The following is a 22,200-nucleotide window of genomic DNA, read 5'->3' as shown; positions in this document are numbered from 1 at the left end:
GGTTTCTTCATTTCGGACATTGTGTGCACTTATACCTATAGCTATACCACACAAAAATATGAAAATTGACTGTAAACTCTGTTATTATCTATCTACCAACAGCTGACAGTTCGTTTGTACGCGGTAATCTCTGGAACTACTGGCTTCTTTTTATTGGTATGAAATGAAAAAAAAAAATTGAAAGCTTGTTGGCTATATCTCAATCTCAATCAATCTCAATCAGCCTATCGCAGTCCTCTGCTGGACATAGGCCATATTATAGCATCACGTTACGACTAATATGGGTGGAACAGCAACAAAAATGACCTGAAAACGGAAAAAACTAAGGCCCACTCGAAAGTCCCGGGAGGCCTACAGTTTTTATAGAAAAAGGTATCAAAACATCCACTAAACTTTCAACAACTCATTCAATAAACAATCGAAAAACATACATAAATGATGCGATCATTAGAGCGGCCATATTGAAAATGAAATGGTAATTAATTCGCTCACAATGGAGGCATAGAACGTAATTATTTAGAGACCGTGTATTTTGCCGGTCAGTACTGGTCATGCATGATAATTACGTGCCTAGTGTACGCTAAAATGTATGTTATTATTATAATGGGGTGTTCAGTTGCATTGATGGTCGATAAAACATAACTACTATATATAAAACTCTTTATTTACTGAGTTACTGACTGATGGGTGACGTACAGCCGAAACTACTGAGCGTAAAAAGAAATTTGGTATGAAGATACCTTAGGAAGTGTAGAGGAGCACTAAGAAAGGATTTTTGGAATTTTCTTCCTAAAGAGAGTAAATTCCACACGGGGAAAGTGTGGGCGGATAGCTAGTACTGTAGAATTTAAAAATATTATTTTGGTTTAATTACTTGTCTAGTCTGGTTTTCCTTTCGCGAATATTACAATGGTTTAAAATAGGCCTTTAAAAGATAAGTAGTGTAATAGATATAAGTTGGAAATATACTAGTTACTAATGCAGTGGAAATCTAAAAACATTATTGAGAATCTGCGATCACCAGCATCATTGAAATGTAGTACTTATCAAAATTCAATCTTACATCTGAGTTACTAAATTCATAAATAAATCCTTCAAATCGTGAACACATCTACACTAGACCACTATAAATTGTACCTAAAAATTTAATAACTGTCAGATGAAAACGCCGTGTCTCCTGGTGGGAAAATAGTTCCATGCAGTTGCTAAAATTATAATTTCAATCCATAAGATATCAAAAGATTGGGTCTTTTGATATCTTAGACAGCGTGGTGGACTCAAGGCCTGACACTAGGGGCTTCGTTTGGGAGGAGACCCTAGCCCAGCAGTGAGAATAAAAGTAATAAGTTAAAAAAAACTTCAAATGGCAACTCAAACACGATACCATATTATTATCTTTACTTAAATCGTTTTAAAAATATTACGTAAAATTCTGAATAAATAACACTGTAATCGTATTCTACCTCTACAGTAGCTGTTGCAAAGTAGGTCACATTTTTACATTACTCTATTATTCTCTAGCAACGAGTAGTTATAAAAACTTCAGGTAGGATTTATCATGAAGCTATGTGCATAATCCATTTCCACGGTTCGGTCAATGTTTGTATAAATAGTAATACAAAATGAAAATTTTAATAACATTGTGTTAGATATATAATTGAAATAACAGCAAAGTATGTCTATAAATATAAAGTGACATGCAGTCTTGTCAGGCTTTTTAAGGACCCTTCCAAGAAGTTTCTTTAGAAGTTAGGCTGAAATAAATCTTCCCTGATCATTGCTATAGGAAACAAAAACTGCATCAAAATTAATATTTTAGTTTGAAAGTTACAATTTTACAGATAATCACGAACACACAGATGCATACACATTAAAAAAAATTACAATAAAGTACACTGACGCATTATTTCACAGTTCAAATCTATACTTAACACTTTTTTTTTGCCTCGGGACTTTAAATCTAATAAGAACTTATAATAAGGCTATACACAATCCATTTTACGGTTCGTTGAACTTAAAAAATCGTCTCTATCAACTTACCATCTTGTAGAGTCGAGCAGACAATAGGGAACGAGAAGGGACCGAGGCCGTAGTTAGAAAAGCCGGCCACTTTGACCGTGTAGTTAGTAAATTTGTAGAGTCCCTGTAGCCGTAGCTCCGTCACGAGTGATGTAGAGTTCAACCATTGTCGACCTGCAGGATTTGCATAATGATAGAGCCTGATATTACTTTGAAGGTAGAGTTACATAGAGTTCTGTAGTTTGAGTTTGTTTGACAATGTGATCATTGGAATTGAAATAATGCTAATATAGAGTTGTTTTCCAGTTTGAGACGAGACTATAAATAGAGATGGTGAATTGAGTTGTCGGGCTGTTTGTAACTTCGTTGAGAGTAACTGAATTATGTAAATAAAGTGAATGCTTGGGTGAGAGTGTTTTAAGGTAAGACTCTGTGTCACGTTGTAGAGTATTTTTGTACAAATATGATTATATCTCTACATTACACTTAGGATTATAATGTGCGTAATAAAGAGTACATGTTATTTTAATCATTTGATAAAAGGCAAGCCCAAACAATTGAAAATTAAAACAAAATATTCAGGGACAGTGGTTCATTTCACTTCCATAGAATTTTTCTATAAAATCAAGTCGTCTCGTTTCTCGTCACTTTATAGAAAAGTGTCAAAAAAATCACGGGAGCGTATTCTGTATAATAAATCTTAGTTATTACATTAGTAGTTACCTTGAGCAGCATATAACACAGTATATCCAATGAGTGCTCCGGCTTGTTTGTGTGGAGGTATCGGTTGCCAACTCACGCGTAACGCTGTTGACGTCACACCACCACATTCTACTGATGATGGACCTTCTTCTGGAGCTAAGAGGAAGAAAAAGGAAAATGAGAAAAGACATTCTATTTGAAGATTTAAGTTAAAAACTTGAGCGTCTTAGTCAAGTTGCTAGGTGTGACATTAAAAAGACATAGATTGATGGATCACGAAGTAATTTTTTATCAAGTTCGTCCAACCTAGCGCCAAAGGTGGTTGAAATCTTGTGAAGGCTTTTGACGTTGCAGAAGTGTTATCTAGTTAATAAAAATCAAGACGAAATTGTTTATTTGCTTTCCAATATTTTTTTAGCGCTATTATTTAGGTACTTAATTATTGCAACCCATATATGGATTATCCACACCAGCAGTTGCTTAACCCAGTAGGTTTGTATTGTCCATAAATCTTTTAGTTACTGTGAGTACTCTTAATAAAATATTAACTACATTTATTAAAAATACGCAATGCAGCAGCTCTTCTCAATTATAATAACAAACAATCGAAGCGTTAAAACATAAACATTTTCTTTAATCCCTGTTTTCATTAACTCATACATATGGAGATCAGTTGAGTCGTTTCCTAGCAAAACAGCAATGGTAATTAGTTTAAACTTTTGTGTAGAACGCAAACTCTCAAGAACAACATCTCAGAATTTATGACGCTTGCTCCGAATAATGTATCTCTTGTAGACAAAGTTTTTGTTTAAACAAAAATACGAGAATTCTGTTATTGCGTGCTTTAAATTTCAAGTGTTTTTGTAAAGGAGTGAAGTAATTATTTAAAGTTTGTTACTGAAGAAATTTGTGGTAACGGAAGTGTGGTGGAGGCGAGATTTTGTGGAATAACTAATTTGTGGCAGATTTTCCCCAAAACTTTAATTCAGCCAGAAATAGTTTTATGTAAGCAGTCTATTATTGTATAAGTCCTTTACTGAACCCTTAACGGTTCCACTGCTAGGCAAGGGTTTCCTCTCAAACGAGGAAGGGTTTAAACCTTGAGTTTATCACGTGGGCTAAGTGTCGGTTAGGGACTGTTCTACTCAAGAAATGTGTAGATCATTACATTAACTAAATTTGTATTCAAATTTTAAACCATTTGATCAATCTCGATCATGGAATCCACGGATACTCAAAAGATTTCTTATTTTATACCAAAAAATAACAAAATTAAAAAACAATTACCATATACACCCTTTTCTCATATTATTTCTAGAGCAATGTAAAAACATTATTCTAGGAGCTCTCTTGTGAAAGAATTTTACTTTAAACTACATACGAATAAAGCAAGCTCCATTAGCAGCTCACTCACGTCAAAGTAAATATGCAACTAAAATTCTGTTTCACTAGAATACTTCTATTCGTCCGTAATTTTACGAGAATTATAGTCTAACAACTTAGTAGTGAACCTTGTGTATAAGATTCGCGGCTGGCAGAATATACAAGACTCAGATATTCAGCGACCGGCAGGATTATGCACCTGATGGTGACCTGATACAACTACTTAATTTTGGAAATACACATAATTATTATCAATCATCAAATTTTTTAACTTTCCGACTGTCAAGGCACAGCTGAAACTACCGAGTATAAGAAGTTGAAATGTGGTATAAAGATTCCTTAGGAAGTGCAAAAGAGAGGGGATTTTCGGAAATTCCACATGGGGTGAAATTCCACGCGGGCAAAGCCGCGGGTGGTTAGCTAGTTAATTAAAATCTAAATTTGTACAAGCTCTCTACTAAGTTGTTGTACTGTACGTACAAAGGCGACGTAAAATAACAGGCGTAGGTTAAAATGCTTTCAACTTTTGTTCTAAACAAAGTTGAATGAACATCCGACGGCAAAAATCTTGAGTTGTTAAGAAAACTGTCAAGAACTCGTTTGAGCTATTTATTTTTCGAAATATTTTTTTCCCGGAAAATTCTATGGAATTTTATTAATTTTTGTTGCAGTGGTTATACAGATTCAATTACAACTGTTTCGAACAACCTCTATAATCTAAATTGGTTCACTTGGTTTGGCGTTAAAAAAAATTAAAACGAACTCATTCGCATGGATTATTGCCAACTATTTATAAATTAATAAGTGCAAATACGTGTTAATGCAGATATAACGTATATCTTTCAACCAAATCTGCCCAGCCGCTTTTAACTAACTAATAAATTTACAAACTTTTACATCTATATATTATAAGTAACGATAGTAATAATTATGTCCATTTAACTACATTTTGTAGAAAATTATGTATTTTTTAACACAGATACAAGCAAAAAGCTTATAAATAAGACGATACGAAACAGGGCGAGTACTTGAAAGAGCAATTGCTTCTTAACTACGTACTTGAATATTTTCCTGTTTATGAGTACGCCTATAAGTGGTATTTAGTTCATTACAAGTGAAACTGTTATAAGCTGGATATATTGTTTCAGTTAATAGATAGTTACTTTGAGTGTAGTAATGTTTGTAACCCCCGGTTTCTGAGGTACATTTTACGGGAGTTTATCTATTCAATAGCGTAGAAACTCATAATTATTATAAAAAAACGCTATTGAATAGATAAACTACCGTGAAATGTACTCAGAAACGGGGCATAAGATGTGAGATTTAAAGAAAAGGTAATTATGAATGTTGGGTAGGTATTATTTTTTTATCTTTTTAATATGTTAAGAGCGTACTCTCGCAAACAAGCTTGTAAGCTTGGCAAGCAAAAAATATTTGTTACCACATGTAATTTAAAAACACCTTTATTTAAAAAAAAATCGTTATTTGGACAAGTTGATATTTATTTGGTGTTTCTTCATTCTTTAGGTCTGGGCCTATAAACCAGTTCTGGTTTTTTCTCGACTTTTGGTACAAAGTCTATTTGATATATTTATTGTACTTTTTTCCAAATAATGAGACTTTTTTGCGAAACTTGCTCTGGCTTTGCGATTAACCTTAATATTACATTCATAACAGGTACAAAATTCTCATTTTCTCTTTATAATAGCAACAAATAAGGTAAAATGAGCTTTTATAATATTAGTATAGATGTAAATACATCACATTTTTTAACTGTCAGTTGTCTTATCAGAAGCGACAAGAGGACTATCAAAGAAAATCTGCCAGCAACAACTGAAGCGTAATTAAAAAATCTTTTTCCATTTCGTCAACTTTCATACAAGGCCTATAAATAAAGGTTAATAAATAAAACATCAAGTTACCGAAATAATTGAGCTACGTAAAATTTGAACCTGTAATTTTTTGAATGGGCTCCAAAACATTATTGGAGTGCCTTCGCCTCTATAAATAGCTTTTTGTATGAAACAAAAGAAAAATGTGCGTGAATTTTTTAATATTCCGCTTTCAACTTTTATTTTTGGAAAGCTTGTATTATTTTATATAATAGTGGATGTTATTGACCTTTTGGTATTTCGGTGGTATTTTATTCATTTATTGAATAAATAGAGAATTATGTGGTTACAATAATTAAATTTTCATATCGGTATTTTTATCGCTGTTTAATTGATACTGAACAAAAAGTAGAAAGCTATGCCTATTAAAAAAAATTTTGAAAACTTTAAATATGGCAGGGATGAACCCTCAGTTTAATTTAATTATTTCCTCAATACTAAATGTTCTGCTAAGTGATAAATATTTTATTCATTGAAGGATTGTCTAAGTACTTTTGAGGAACTTAAAAGATATACAAGCAGATCCAAACCGGAAACAAACGATTATCATGTATGTGTATTATTTATAACAAGTGACACAGCACCATTCAACATTTCCACAGAGTTGATTATTCTCAGTTTAACCATGAGTTATCTTTGCCCTAGTGCTATAAGCTCTAATACAATACAAACATACTATCTTCTCAACCATTCCATTAACCCTTCCATAAAACTCAAAACAAGCTTCAAGAAGGTGTAAACGTAGATACTAATTATAACAACAACGTTCAAGTAACTGATGTTAATTCAGGCGATAAAACTTTACGCGAACAAGTTTGTACGGCGAGTCGGCCCAATTTACATAGTTGATAACTTGATGGTAGATAAAATTGTGGAATGTTCTAGAAAGATCGCTAATTAAGGATTTGGGTGATTAAGTGAGGCTGATTATTCGAGAACGATATTATTTTTTGCCTCTAGTCGATTGAGTTGATGAATTAATTTTGTTCATAAGACACTAGCTTGTAGGGTCTTGGACAAAAATATTTTTACTCTTGATATAATTTATCACATCGCGATTTTTTGTTTAATTGAAACCTTATTCGTATCAAGAAAAACAATTCAGTTTCAGTTCTGTATGACGGCTGCACGTGTAGCCAAAAGCAGTTATTTCATTTTAAAAACAACGTCTGTACTAGGTTCAAATTTAGATGGAGACAACGTCTCTGTAAATACTGTCAAAAAAATGTATAGTCCAATAACTTAGAAGAGTTCCATGCAAGCTGCTTGATATAGATAGCATATTTTCTAAATACACAGAATTCTTGATTGTAGTCAAGATTAATCATTCATTTCAGGACTTAATTTGTTAGACTATAGTATATTGTAAACTTTACAAACACACAATTCGTGCCTTATCAATTGCTACAACAGAACAGAATACTTTTACATCAGCTTGTATTCTCCAAAAGGATTGGAATCTAGATCAAATCTATTTACTTACCCTACAATTTGAATTGGAAAGTACCCTTGAAAAAATACAGTTGGAGTGAAAAACCTTAGAGATTTTATCGAGGTTTATTTTAGTAGTACAAGTTGATTTTTGGTTAGTAGAAACAATTTGAAAGGGTACAAAATGGTAACAATAAAATGTGTAAATGTAAATCTATTTTAATGTGTTTACGTAAGGTTTTAAAATGATTGAGATAAAATCTCTTTGAATGTTTAATGGTAGATAATTTTAGAAGGTTTTACTTTTACTCTTTAAAATAATAAAACGTATTAGATGAACGTATTCGCCTCGAGTTAGGGAATCTTTTATTGGTCACAGACGCAATGCAATCAGAACTGAAATCACTTTAAGTGGACTACACGATCATTAATTGTTCTATAGGTGGTTTATTATTGCATATTATTAATGAGTCAGCATATTTACTGTTCCAGTACATGCTATAAGTCTTTATCTTTCCCTTCCCGACAGTTTACAAGGGTTTATACTTCTCTACAAAATGTAAGATTGTCACTTTTGTCACTTTTGGTAAAAATGTTATAATAAACTAAAAGCTTACCTCCTTCCCGAGTATCTTGGAACAGTGGAACGGAATATGGTCCAGATCCAGCACTGTTGAATGCAGCTACTGATACCGCATACCTTAATGAAATAAAAACCAAGTAAGATCTTTGACTATTTAAATCCATTCTCAAATATTTTAGGATGCTATTTGTAATTGTTGAAAAAAGCGATTAGATATAGGTAAATGAAAGCTATTATTTGACTGCTAATCGAACTTTTGGTGTAATAAGAACTACTGATTAATATTGTTTTATTAGTTTCACTATCCGTCGATGCCTTTATAAGATGATCGATTGATTTATTAATAACTTTGAAATATTGTCTTTTAGTATATCTCTAAGACCACACTTAGTAAAATTGTGCAGCAGTCTTATGCAATATTATTTGTAGTATACAGGCCTAGGATTCAATTACGAAATTACATAAGATGAAAAAAAATGTGTTTGGGATGTTTTTACCTGACTCCTTTTAGTAGACCAGTAACAATAGTTTCTTGTTTCGCGTAAAGTGAAGCTGTTTTTATTGTCTTATCACTCGTTTCTTCAGTTTCTAAAACAAAAAAGAAAGCCTTGAGCACACGACAAAAAGTTTTCTTTACTTTCTACGTGGATAGAAATTGTGGTACAGTCGTGAGCACAAATATACAAAGTATACAGGCCTTACTAGCAGTTCCGAGTGAAGCGTTGTAACGTTGGAAGCCAAAACGCGTTTTATCTTCTAGTAGGTACATTCATAAGATAATAAAACCTTGTACATAAAAAAATATACCAAACTTCTTACTTGCTAAGCAACGAAATAATATTACGAAAAATTACACGTGTATCCAAATAACCAACGAATACTATTTCCACTACATTGTTATTCTTTTAAATTATTACGTGACTTCAAATAAACAATTTCACAATTACAATTATTGGAAATGACAGTGTATATTTATTTGTGCTCACAACTGTACACTACTGGTTTGTAGGAAACGAGATTATTTGAAGTTATTTTAGAACATTAAGCTGTAAGTCTTACTTTTCGACATCTCTACCACAAACTTAGTCCTTTAGAAGTTACTAAAGTTTAACACTAGAGAGTACAGTTACAAGGACTTGCTTTAGAAATAAGTTGGCTATGGGCAGCTGTTTTATTTCCAACAGTCGAATTTGTATTCGATTGTGCTTATTGAAATAAAAGACGTTTATGCAATGGTCAATCAATCAAATTACACAAATTCAAAACTGAAGTATTTTAAAATTTAAACACGATCTCGAAGATAATGAAAAACTGCGCTTTTTTATACCATACAATCTGAATTATGTGTAATGTACAATATATCGAATATTCAGGAAAAAATATAAGATGCCATCAAAAACATTCTGTAAAAACCTCAAGTCTCGCCGTAAAAAGTTGTGAGATCTATATAATACCAAGTCGATAATCTATTTAGTCTCTACTTAAAGGACCTTCTGTCATAAGTTATTACGTATGTTCTTATCATGCCAATAAAAAAAATACCTTTAAAACAAATAGACCGACCTGGCCATCGCATGATTTAATTATTAGTATGTATCACACTACACAGCACGACGAGAAGTTAATGCTCCTGAAATGTTAATGGCGAATTTGTGTTTTCTTGCGATGACCAAGTCGATCTATTTGTTTAAAAAGGTATTTTTTTTTATTGGCATGATAAGAACATACGTAATAACTTATGACAGAAGGTCCTTTAAGTAGAGACTAAATAGATTATCGACTTGGTATTATATAGATCTCACAACTTTTTACGGCGAGACTTGAGGTTTTTACAGAATGTTTTTGATGGCATCTCACTTCTTTTTGTAAAGCAAATATAAGCCCAATTTGTATGGAAAGACGTTTTTTTTTCATAATTCAACATATTTTCCTATGGGAATGTTGTTCAGTTTCATGGGCTAAACACCCTTACCCACCCTATACCCCCTCCCGTTATGCCTCATATAGTAGGTACCTATTTACACCTATTTATTTTATTTTCTACAGTAATAATAATTGATTAACTGCAAATGTAACCTTGTAATCTTATACATTTATATGGGATTACAAAGTTATTGTTGCAGTTGGTGTATTTAGAAAACTGGACCGAAATTAGAAAATATTAAATTTTTCCCATGATTAAGACACTAAACCCTATTTGTATTCTAAATTTTAAGCTTCTAAGTCTGCTAGAAGTACCTTAGACTTTTGATGATCGGTGAGTCAGTGAGTCAGTGAATCAGTGAGTGACAAAATTCAAAATTTTAATAAGTTGTCATTTTTAAACTACTGGTTCAAATTGACTGAAATTTTAAATATACCGTGTTTATACAATGACTTATTGGATGCTGAAAATCCAGGCTTCTAGCTTTATCTACAACGAAATTATAGGGGTGTCAAAAATAGCCCGAATTGCTTCGAGAAAAGATGGTACGGCCGTGCCGCTTTTTTTTGCTCGACTTGCGGGGGCACTTCCGTGCCCCCAGATTGATCCCTGGTTAAAGAGGTACATTTAGTGGTAGTTTACGTACCTATACAATGGCGATTAAGCTCATATAAACTACCGCTGGAAATGCCTCAGAGACAGCAACACTAGTGAAATGTTTTGTAATTTTGTAAAGTAAATATCAAAATCACATTGCCAAGAGGTTTTGAACATTTCGAGATCTTTAGCGACTTTTCTTGTTGACTGTACTTGTATAGGACTAGAAGATAATAAATAATTCTCACCTTGAACTCCAATCAACTGCGGTACAGCCTTCAATCGGTACCCTACTATGAGTCCGTTGTGACTGTCCGCGGGGGGCGGCAGCCACCTCACTCGAAGCTCTCCGGGAGACTCTGTCTGTTCCAGTTGAACTCCTAGTGGTGGGGATGATGGTGCTAGAGGGAAAAAGGTAATTATTCAAATGGTCGTAGCATCTACATAGTCGGAATCTAAAACTGCTGATGAACTTTAAGATGCATGTTATTATGTCTCACTTTCCACACTCACTTATCACTAAAAGAAATAATAATCAATGTTGTCAGGTTTTCAGCGTTACATACATTACGATCGATACATAGAAAAGAAGAAAGATGTTCGACACTTCAATTGTAAAACGATCTATTTTTGCAAACTATTAGATAATATTGATGATTAAAATTAATGTGTTCAATTAAAACAACAACGGCTATTAAGTCATTATTCAGTGGATGCGACGATAAAAAATATCGTACTGAGAGGGAGGCCTATACCCAACAGTGAGTAAAAGTGGACTGAATAGAAAGAAATCATTACCAAGGACGCATCTTAAAACGTTAACATCTTAAATTCTGTTAAAAATAATCCCCAGTTAAAGTATATCGTTATTAAAATCGTCGAAACTCATTACACCACATCACATACTCAATATCATGGCCAAAACAATTGCCAACTAATATACTGTAACAGTATTGGTAACATCTATAACGGCAATAACGATTATGCGGTCAATAATTTGGCTGGCAAGTTTGCCAATTATGGCTATACGGGTTTATTGTACGCTGTAATCCCGGGGTGTATATGGGAATAGTTGTTAGGCTTTCATATTGTTGTGAAATAGTTAGCTTCATGATCAAGTGTAACAAGATCTTAGAATTTGATGAGGCGAGGCAAGAAATGCAAGTATCTTTAACCGACAACGGAAAAAAGAGGACGTTCTCAATTTGACGCATTTTTTTTGTTTATTCGCTTTTTGTAGCTATTCCGCTTTTTGTAGGAAACTGGATGCTAGTGCGCTGGGCCGAAACGTCAAGAAAATCGCGTATAAATGCGTTTATTCCTGTGTACCTAATTTAAGTTAATAGTTATGCAATGCTGAATTTTAGAATGTTTTGTGGTTCATAAACTTTTGCCAGTAATTCTATACACGTGGACAGATTTCCCGGAATAAAATAATATACAAGTTTGTTCACATATCTATCATACCTTCCAAAAATATTTAATGTCGTTTTTTTTACAAAAAATGTAAACAAATAACTAACAAACCATCCATCTAATCAACGAACTAACCGTCCCACTTACCATCCAACTATATGTCAAACCGAATTCATTTATTCATCTTCTTTTTTCACAAAGTAAGTTTATCGCATAAGTAGAAGTCCGCCTTACCTTCTTCAGTAGTAGTGAATCTGACTGGCGTGGAGTAATGGCTGAGATCTGCCTGGTTTCCGCCAGCCACTCGTGCAGTGTAGCTGGTTGCTGGAAGCAGGTCTTCCACTTCTATTGTGTGACGGATCTCGTCTAACCTGGGTTATACAGAACATTATTTTACACGATTTCTGATTATCGAAGTCGAAGTGTTATTAGGCTTTTTTTACATAATAAAAGCTGGGGGGTTGCTAACGTGTCCGCCGCGTTATCTCACAATAGGTTTGCTCTCTTTTACGCGACTCTAACACTTTGATTGCTTATTGCGAACCGTGGGTGTTTTGTTTTATAGGTCCACTTTAACTGTAGATGATATTCTTCTCAGAATTTGGTAATAATGTCACACTTACATAATTTTATCGACAAAATAGCCCCTCAAGTATCGCTTTTGGATTTTTGTGATAATTAACACAGGCGAGAATTTTAAAAGTGTATTATTGACGAATCATACTAGTTTCGTTTTTGGATACACTATTAGTTAGTCAGCTTAAAACTACGGCAATAAAATCTGACCGAACTGTCAAACATGCAAGGGAACATGAGCATGTAAAGTCTCGTCTAATATTAGACTCATATAGTAATCATGCGATGCGAAAAACTGAGCTATTTTTGTTCCCGGAGAGTGCTGTTTAATTTCCGGGTCATATTATTTTCATTTTTGATATTGTGTTGTACAACAAATGTATGGTAGCTTCAAAATAGTAGTATAGTGAAATAATAATATGAGCAAAATATGCTCAGTACGTGAATCACATATCTCAGTTGACAACTTGTGTATGTCAAACTGATAGTCATTATTCAGTACATTGCTGCTTTGACGTAACGTGTTAATCACTGTATTCTAAGAGAGAAAACAATGAACAGTATATTGGTTTTAAAATACTTGTCAACTGAGATACATAATAGGTCTTAATTGTGTTTTGGCTGAAACTTAGCAGTTATCACGAGTACTCAAAAATCTAAAATAAGCTTTTTCAAGTAGAAGAACAATAATTATACAAAAACGATACAAAAAAAATACACAATCCGTGGAAAAATTCCATGAAATATACAAATGTTTTCTCAACGGTACATTCTTTCAAAAGTTTCGTGTTGCTACACAAACAGTCTTGAGGAAAAAACATAATAAAAACGTTCTTTTGATCTTAAGTAAATGCCTTGTAAAGATATTTAGCGTAAGAAACTTATTATAACAATAACATTGTACTGGGAACTGAGTAAATAAGCTGCCGTGATTATTTTGCCTCCAGTATTCTGTTGCATATTCATGGATACTTTCTCATACGGGGAAGTTTGGAATTGTATTTTAAGATAAACTTTGGTGTAGTCTTGTAAATTGGAATAAAGTTTCATGTTGAACTGGTAGTTTTCGTTTCGAAGTAAATCTTACAATAAAGTCTTTTAGTAGATCCGATCTCTAGAGACTGTGTTACGTGTTAAGGAGTCTGTTTACAGCTCGTTCGAAAATAACAAAAAAAGACTCAAAAGTTATGAATTTACAGAACATTCTAAATATTTATCAAAGGATGCTGAGTGTAACATCAACCCCGTAAAAGATATGCTTAATAGCCGATAATAAAACAACAATCAATAAAAGACTGCAGCCAATTAGAAAGTAAGTTTCAATAAAGTTCAGTTTTTCTGCAACGTCCGATAACAAGCTTCATGCAACCTTTTTATTTATATTATGGAACAAAGACTTTAGACTAGAAGACTTTAGGATAAAGCTTTTTGCAACAATAGATCATGAACTTGCCTTAAGACAGTAAATTTTTACATGCGTATTAAATAGACCACGGCAAAGACAACTTACCTGGTAATATTGATAACTTTAGCGCTATTCCACGACAATCTCTGACTGTTAGAGATCTGCAGACTGTAGTACTGAGCGAGGGTTCGAGCCATGTCTCTCCAGGAGAGCTTCACTGATCGGCTCTTGATGGAGTCCACCGATAAATCCGTTGGTGGGGTAGGAGGTTCTAAAAGAAAGTGTCATTCAATTAGAAAATAAGAATACTGCCATCTTCCTAGTTCAGTCTTGCTTCTAAAATAATGGGTAAGATTAGAAGTGAAGGTCACTGCAGCTAAGTTCAGGCTAAGGTATACAGAAAGTTTTGAACTAAACCAAGTCGATCATGAGTAGCCATTATCCTTCGAAAATTAAGGTTATCTTTCGAAAATAAATGATGTCTGTTTAAAGTCTGTACTACTGTACCCGGTACTTCAGGGTAATAGTTATATCTCGATCTAAGGTAAATACAGTACATTTGTAACTTTAAGATAGTATATTCAAGTTATAGATGGGCTTGGGTAGTCGTCGGAAAAAAATACAATATGACTTTCTTATAACATTCCTTATTTAATAGCGGCAGTAATTGTGAATTCTCACTTATAAAAGCAATAAAAGTGTTACCTAAACTTTTATCATTGTCGTTCCTACCTTTGTATTTAAACTACACTAATGCAAAACCAGGTGAAATTTACTACACCCATTCGTATCGAACCGTTATTAAGAACAGTACTTTACTCGACAATCTCCATTAACAACCTAGTCTACTTGAAGACTATCATAAATTATTCCAAGAGGATATAGGAGCAGTTCGAATGCATAATTACCACATTTGGCAAGACGCACTTGAACAGAAGCAAAACGTAATATGTGCGAGTAATGCTGAAGGAAGAACAAACAGTGTTGATTGGATTGCGTCATTATGGTAATGTGGTTTTGATGTGTTGATATCGTTATGGACATTGAAGTCTATGAATTCTTATGTATATAGAGGAATAATGTGTCGGGTGCTAATAATGAGCTGAATAAAGAGGAGCTGGATAATCTCTTAGAAAGAGGTAATCGACTATACAACAACACGGATCTCAAAATCAACAAAACAACATTTTAACATCAAAATCTTTTAACAACAACACTCGTAGCAAAACCGCTACAGGCACGGTTTTCTTAAAAAAATGCGCATATAACATAACGCTTGTTTCTTATAGGGGTAAGCAGAGACCAGACAACACTACTTATGCCTGGTTTCTGAGTATATTTGGCGGTAGTTTATCGATCTAATAGCGTTGTTTTCGTATGAGTTTAAACGCTATTCAATAGAACTAAATGTACCTCAGAAACCGGGGGTTAGTACGATCCTAACAAACTTATCTTGCTTGTTTCTCATCCGTACATCCTCAAACTTGATTTTATAATAAGACTAACGGTAAAAGTTAGTTTCCTAATTGCATATACGAAATACATCACACTATAGAGTAAACTATATAAAATGACTCACCCAGTATAGTAAGATGTACGCTAAACACATCAGCTCCAAACGGATTGCCAGCTCTGCACTGATACAAGGCACCGTCACTCGTCTCCGTCTGTAGTAGTTCTAGTATACTTGTCATACCATCGTCGGTTTTAGCTTCGGATATTTTAACCCTGAGGAAAATTAGACTGTTAATGATTTTGGTATTTTTAAAACTTTCTGTATTGTAAAAATTACTATCATTGCGGATTACAGAATTCAAGCAACGCTGTGTACCCATCGAGTTATACTTAGGAGGAGGTGAAATATAGAAATATTATTTCAGTGGAACTTCTGGCGTAAGAAAAGTCTGAACCAGTGGGCTACAGTTGTTATTAATTTAATCATATTGTTAGTCAATATTTCGGTACAAAACGTACGGAATATAGTAATAAAGAATTCAACTGAAAAAAGGCAACGTTTTAAGTTTTCTGGATTAAGACAAATTTTTCTTATTCTAGTCAAATGACTTTACCTTTGCGTTAGCGGATTAATAGGTTTAGAATTTCTTGTCCACATAATTCTTATAGGATCGTCTCCTTTAGCTTGGCATTCTATAGTCACGTGCTGTCCAAGTTTTGCCGTCATATTCCTTGATATAACGTCGAAAGTCACTGGTTCTGAAAATAAATGCTTATTTAGTATAATAAATTTGTGTGGTATTTGTAACTGTTGTTGAACATATTATTAAACCAAATGCCTTGCTACGTTTGCCGCAATGAGAAAAGTACTCTTTCAAACAATGGAACTACATTATTTTCGTTAAGTTTTATAACGGGAGAGGTCGATTTGCTCATTATGATAAATATTTTTAAAATAATCAAAGCAATTCATGATAAAGTGACAAATATGTTATTAAGATTGCTAAAAATGAATCAATAGCGCCGTTATTGAGTGACCAGAATATGTTATCTTCCGTGTCTACTACTCAGAGGTATAAGGAAAAATTATGTAAATTCAGTAATGTTTTATTGATAAACATCTTTACATCCTTATAAGGCCGATATTCAATGCACGATATCAGAATTACCGAAATGGGCAAAATACGACTGTATCATTTGGTGTTTGGCACAGTGCCCTGTTTGTCGCAGTTCGTTTTGCATTTGCAGACCTCAAAGTATAATTACGATTCTGTACACTTAATTAAGAACGACTTTGTGTATCGTATTATTAGGCCTAGGTATTTTTTTAACTTTTGCATTTAGGACTATCACAAACAACTGTCGTAAAAGCACGTGGAATTTTATAAAACACGACCACAGTTTTAACCGCATAGAGTTACACCCGCTTTGGGGTGGAACTTCCAAAAATTCTCTCTTAGTACTCCTCTACATTTCTTAAGGAATCTTTATCAAATTTCAACTTACTATGCTCAATAAGTTCAGCTTTGCGTTGTCTATCAGTCAGTCAGAGACTCAATAACAGAAAAAAATTATATATATTGACAACGATAATGTGTAAAGTGCGACTACACCCCAAACAATTTTTATGGATCATATTAATATTTCCTATTCTAAATCTGCAACCCCACTCGCAGTAATATCGCGGTGACTACCCTAACCTCGACACGAACGAGTTGACATAAAAACACGATGAAATAAAGAATAATTTCCATTTACATAATGAATATAGGTCATGAAACGGACGTTCGAATAAATCGTATTAATAGTGACGATTGCCGGCTGATAAAATATTAACTAATCCGAGAGCCACTGAAATAGCAGCTTATATCCGCTCTTTAATTAGTAAACTAATGACAAATTAGCCTAAAACACTAATGACTAATTATGACTGGTTTAGTAATAGTGTATTAGGAAGCTGTATTGGAAATGCAAAGAGGTATTTGTATAAAACGTTGCCTATATAATAACGTCCTTTGGTCAATATACCTACGCCTGCGACGCGGGTGGCCAGTTTTAGTGACACCAGTCAACTGTGCAGAAATTTGTTGCGTCTCTATCGTCCACTGTAACGGTATCTAAGACGATAGGCGCGAGAGCAGGCGACACTACGGCGACGGCAGGACTAATGATCAAAGAGATTTTTGACGACTCTAAGTCACAAAAATTGATTAGTTATTTCAAAATAAGTTTTTATTATCTTATATTACACACGGTTCATGTATAACGGGTCAACTAAGGAAAGTAGTAAAACCAATCTTTTCACTAACATGATAATATTGCCTTCATTATTATTATATTTAAATACTTGAAGTAAGCAATGGAAGAAAAACAAAGTTGGAAAGATAGGAATCTTTCTTCTCAACGGATTTAATTAAAGGATGTTAGATATTATTATGTAAACTGTAAACTTTCAATGTTATTACTTTGTTGTTAATTTCACTACGCTTTCGGAATATTAAAGACTACTTTCGAAATGTAGGTATTTTCACTTTACGAGCAGGCCTTTCCTTACATACAATACAAAATAAAAGTATCGCTTTTTCGGAAACAGATAGAGACTCAAGAAAACCATGTGCGAATGATTAATACTAATCAATGTAGTAGAATAAGAACAAACATACAGTAGCATTTCTTAACCTATTCCAGTTCGCAGATCCTTAGAGAATCGAACACAATTTCAAGGGACCACTGAAAAATAAAAAAAAAAGTATAAGCTACTAAGAAAAGTCAGCGTTACTTGCTGAAGCTTACTGATAGGCTTACTAAAAAAGGTCGTTTCTATTTTCCAAGGCAAAGCCGTGGATCCTCTGACATACGTCCGCAAACCGCTGGTTAAAAATCACTTCAAAATGCGTTACTGTTATAGACCAGTAACAGTTACACACTATTTTTAACTAACTTGAAAAACAACTTTCATGATTATTACAAAAAAGTGGAAATCTGAAAAACAGCGCCACAAAAAGCGACCGGTGAACAAGTAATACGTAGTACGAAGCAAGGATTATTTTACACAGTACCTGGTCGTCTCTGCAGGATTTATTGTCAAGAAACAGTTATTACCGTATTTTATTTATTACTTAGCGGACTAGCATGGCTCAATTCGCTGGTAATCATTCAAGAAAGAATATATTTGTTTCAAGTAGCCTGCGTATCTATGATCCTGAGTTTTCAGCTACCTTTGCAATATCAAAATTTTATTAGATTTTATTTTATCGTATGGTTAGTGGTCAACCTAGGGTCAAAGTTATTTAAGCCGCCTCATATGCCTACGACATCGCTAAACGACTGATATCGTAGTAGACAACACCGGGACCGACGCCGACGGGAGCAACACCGGGACCGACGGGAGACGCCCAGCTCACATACCACTAAGCGGTCACCCATTCATAGAATAAACGAACCAACAGTTGCTTCAGATTGTTTACCGACTGATAAGCGCAACTGGCTAGGGGCACCTCAAAATTAGATGGTCTGTTTAGACGAGAAAGCGTTACAGTCAGACCGAAAAAGTCCAATAAATATGATATTTCTGCGTGTTATAAAAATTTCAAGCAACGAACCTTTTCTCAGATATTTTATAACATCAAACGATGTACAACAGAACAGAGCCCAATTTTCTTATGTCTGTCTTTTGAACCTCGATAATTGTAATAACAATGATAAATGTATTCAACGTTTATCTCTACGGGTTGTGGTTCTCAAACTTTAAACTTTTTATTCCTTAAACATGCCCAGTAAAATTGACTTGTGTAATAACACAAAAATAAGTACCTTTTAATGGAACCACAGAAACATGGAATCCGTGATGGTGAACCCGTCTACTTAAAAACGTAGGTAAAACAATGCTAAAGTCAATTCACAATTGACTGTAAATTAGCCTAAATTTTTTATGATAATCAAGGCAAGATGTGCAGTAACATTTGATCTCATTCGTTTTGTTAAAAGTAGAAACGATTTCTGTGCTATCATTAAATACCACCGCCACTGGTAATCTTTTGTCAAACTTCTGGAATACCAAAATAGAATACCAATATTTTATTCAGTCAGTTATATACATATGATTTATTCTTTGATTCCTGCGATCACTTAGTTTATAATCACAAGATTGAGAATCACTGCCTAATATAAATTTCTCCATTATTTTGATTTACAGTGAAACCGTAATAATATATTCATATCCGACATTCAGAGATGATTATGTACGCAAACTTCATGTCAATTAAATTCAGGAGTTCCACGATTCAAGAGGAAATTAAGTTTCCGAGAATTACTAGGAATTATTTGAGGTCCAAACTAAATTATGGGGAATTACTCTGCTCTTAAGGTTCCAATTCTGCTTATTGCTGTGTGATAAATCAAGAAGACTAGAGAGGTTTCGTTGCTATGTGAAATTTTGCGTTTTTTTAATGATTCAGTGCTCGAGTAGTGGGTAATTTAGAATGGGTCGTCAGTGATCAAATTACGGTTTTCATTCTAAGTTATTTATATCTCTATGTACTTCTGCTGTTGCTGTGTTAAAACATTGGCACGTTTGAAAATTATGTATATAACTGTATTTATTATTCATTAATTGACCTAGCTTAAATAAATGGTGAACTTTTAGTTAAGTTTATGGAAAATTTATTTTGATCTAAGTCCTAAGAATAATTTAACCTCCTACTTTTTCGGTTCCCCATTCGGTTTATATCGTGTCTCCTCAATTTTTTTGATTTAAAACCTACTATACTAAAGGCTACTCTTCATAAATTAAAATAGTTATCGGCGTCTAGGTGTAGGATTCAGCTTCACTTACTTCCAAAAGTCTAGGACACAATATTCCCAAGATTAAAAAATAAACTAACAAATTCAAAGGCACTTACTATTAACAGAGATCCACACAGTCTTACTGAGCGCTTCTCCTACTCCATTCTCCACATGACACGTGTATAGTCCAGCATCAGATAGTGCCACTGAATCAAATATGAGAGACCCGTTAGACAGGCTTAGTACTCCCCCACCAGCCACTTCGAGGACTGGCCGCCAGGATTCTGATACAACTGGAAAAGAAAAATAAATGAGTATGCTGTTTTACTACAAAGGAAAAAAAAGTACCACAATTTAGTTAATAGATCGTGGCCGTATTTTAAGTACTGTAAAGTGGGTATTCATATTAAAATCATGGATGTGAAAGTCGGCCTGTCTGTCTGTCACGTATTCACCGCAAAATATTGTTTGCTGTCAATTCTAGTTATAGGTATTTTTAAAAGTCAGAATTGAAATAATATAAGGTCACAGCCGACATATCGGAACGGAGTGGAATCCTGTCCGTCTCATCTTTCTCCCTGCCGTCAAACAATCGTCTAATTTACGTAACCACGTAACGTAAGCGGATCGGAAGTTAAGCACTAAAAAATATTTGAAATTACTTTAAACGTTTGAATAGTAATCAGTTTTTTTCCCCTATGCTATGTTAATATATTATCTATTGCCATCACAGCATTAATATTAATAATTTACGGCGTAATAATGGTTCAAAGAAAATCTGTAGCATCTAAAACAACTAAATCAAAAACTGCATATTGCTACGACAATATTCAAATTGTTTTTTTACTCTAAGCGATGAAAACATTACGCTCAAATGCGCCAAAGCCATCGTATACTATATTGAATGTTTCATGGATTAAAAGTTAATCCGATGACAATGGACCGTTCGTTTTTCAGTATGCTTAATCCTTCGTTATAAATACAATATAAAAAGTGACGATACATCTGGCACGCCAAATCAGTGGGAATCATCATTACACTACTTTTTAACTCTTACTCTTAAAAAAGACATCTCCCGCACTAAGAATTGCTCTTGTCTGGGGACTTTTACAACCATACAGCCAACGGACACAAAGTTCAACCAGACCCGAAACAATTGCTCCGTGTGGGAGGCGAATCCACGACCTCCCGACGCAGTAGTATCGGTGTGGCGACTTAAACCACTGCGCTAACACTCGAGATTATGAGTTGTGTGATCATTTCGATCAAACTTTCGTTCGTTCTATACTCTCACAGATGCACGTATCTACAAGATCTCAAATATATCACAATGCTGATCATGGGCACTAATATGTCCTCCCAAAATGATAGAAGAAGAAGGATAGAGGATAGAGTCCATCACGTTTGTCTAGTTCAAATGCAGTAAATATCTGTTATATAAGCATTAATTTAAGGCTTAATTTTAAAGCCTTAATAAACCATTTGCATAGGAAGTGAATGCGTATACTATTTGAACAGTATTGCTGATCGAGAAAGAAAAAGTTTATATTTTACTTTGTTAAAAGTACGAACAAAAACAAGAAATATATATTTCCTACAAAAAATACAATAAATCTGAAACTGTAACGCAAGTCTGACCAAAAACTTATGCGGTTGAACGTTTCGGATGTTTCAACCGCAACAAACACATTACATTTTACAATAACCAAGCGTGTTTTCAACACCAAAGAGCTGAATTAAATATAATGCTTTTTTACTACAATCGCATTTTTTGTACATTCGATATCTTGTGATTCGAGTAGATACATAGTATATACGAGAATTTTAAGATGTACATAATAATATGCAAATGCAAACAAAATAACACTCCTGTTATACCAGAAGATGTATGAAATACACCCACTTTTCGTCATTAATAATGTTAGTTTCATGTATTAAGGGGGCGCTATAACTATTAAAACGGGCACGTTACTAAACTCAGAACTACTGTTGAACATCTTTATATATATAATTCTTCTGTAAGTGTGTATGT

The 22,200-nt window shown here is 33.8% G+C and overlaps 1 protein-coding gene across 1 annotated transcript in view; it reads right to left on the bottom strand.

Annotated features, from left to right (window-relative positions):
- Positions 1-22,200, bottom strand: part of LOC142983173 (cell adhesion molecule Dscam2-like) — a 93,695-nt gene that overhangs the window by 32,218 nt on the left and 39,277 nt on the right. Inside the window, exons 11-20 of the mRNA XM_076130055.1 lie at positions 20,285-20,461; positions 15,998-16,142; positions 15,508-15,656; positions 14,034-14,199; positions 12,182-12,318; positions 10,780-10,932; positions 8,508-8,598; positions 8,045-8,127; positions 2,743-2,877; positions 2,041-2,193 (exon numbers count right to left, since the gene is read on the bottom strand). Coding sequence (XP_075986170.1) covers positions 2,041-2,193; positions 2,743-2,877; positions 8,045-8,127; positions 8,508-8,598; positions 10,780-10,932; positions 12,182-12,318; positions 14,034-14,199; positions 15,508-15,656; positions 15,998-16,142; positions 20,285-20,461 — 1,389 coding nt within the window. The remainder of the gene's footprint in view (positions 1-2,040; positions 2,194-2,742; positions 2,878-8,044; positions 8,128-8,507; positions 8,599-10,779; positions 10,933-12,181; positions 12,319-14,033; positions 14,200-15,507; positions 15,657-15,997; positions 16,143-20,284; positions 20,462-22,200) is intronic.

This window comes from Anticarsia gemmatalis, chromosome 23 (genome assembly GCF_050436995.1).
Source record: "Anticarsia gemmatalis isolate Benzon Research Colony breed Stoneville strain chromosome 23, ilAntGemm2 primary, whole genome shotgun sequence".
In the NCBI taxonomy this organism is placed as follows: Eukaryota; Metazoa; Arthropoda; class Insecta; order Lepidoptera; family Erebidae; genus Anticarsia; species Anticarsia gemmatalis.
Note: the sequence above shows the minus strand (reverse complement) of the source record. Positions and strands in the feature narration are given on the sequence as shown.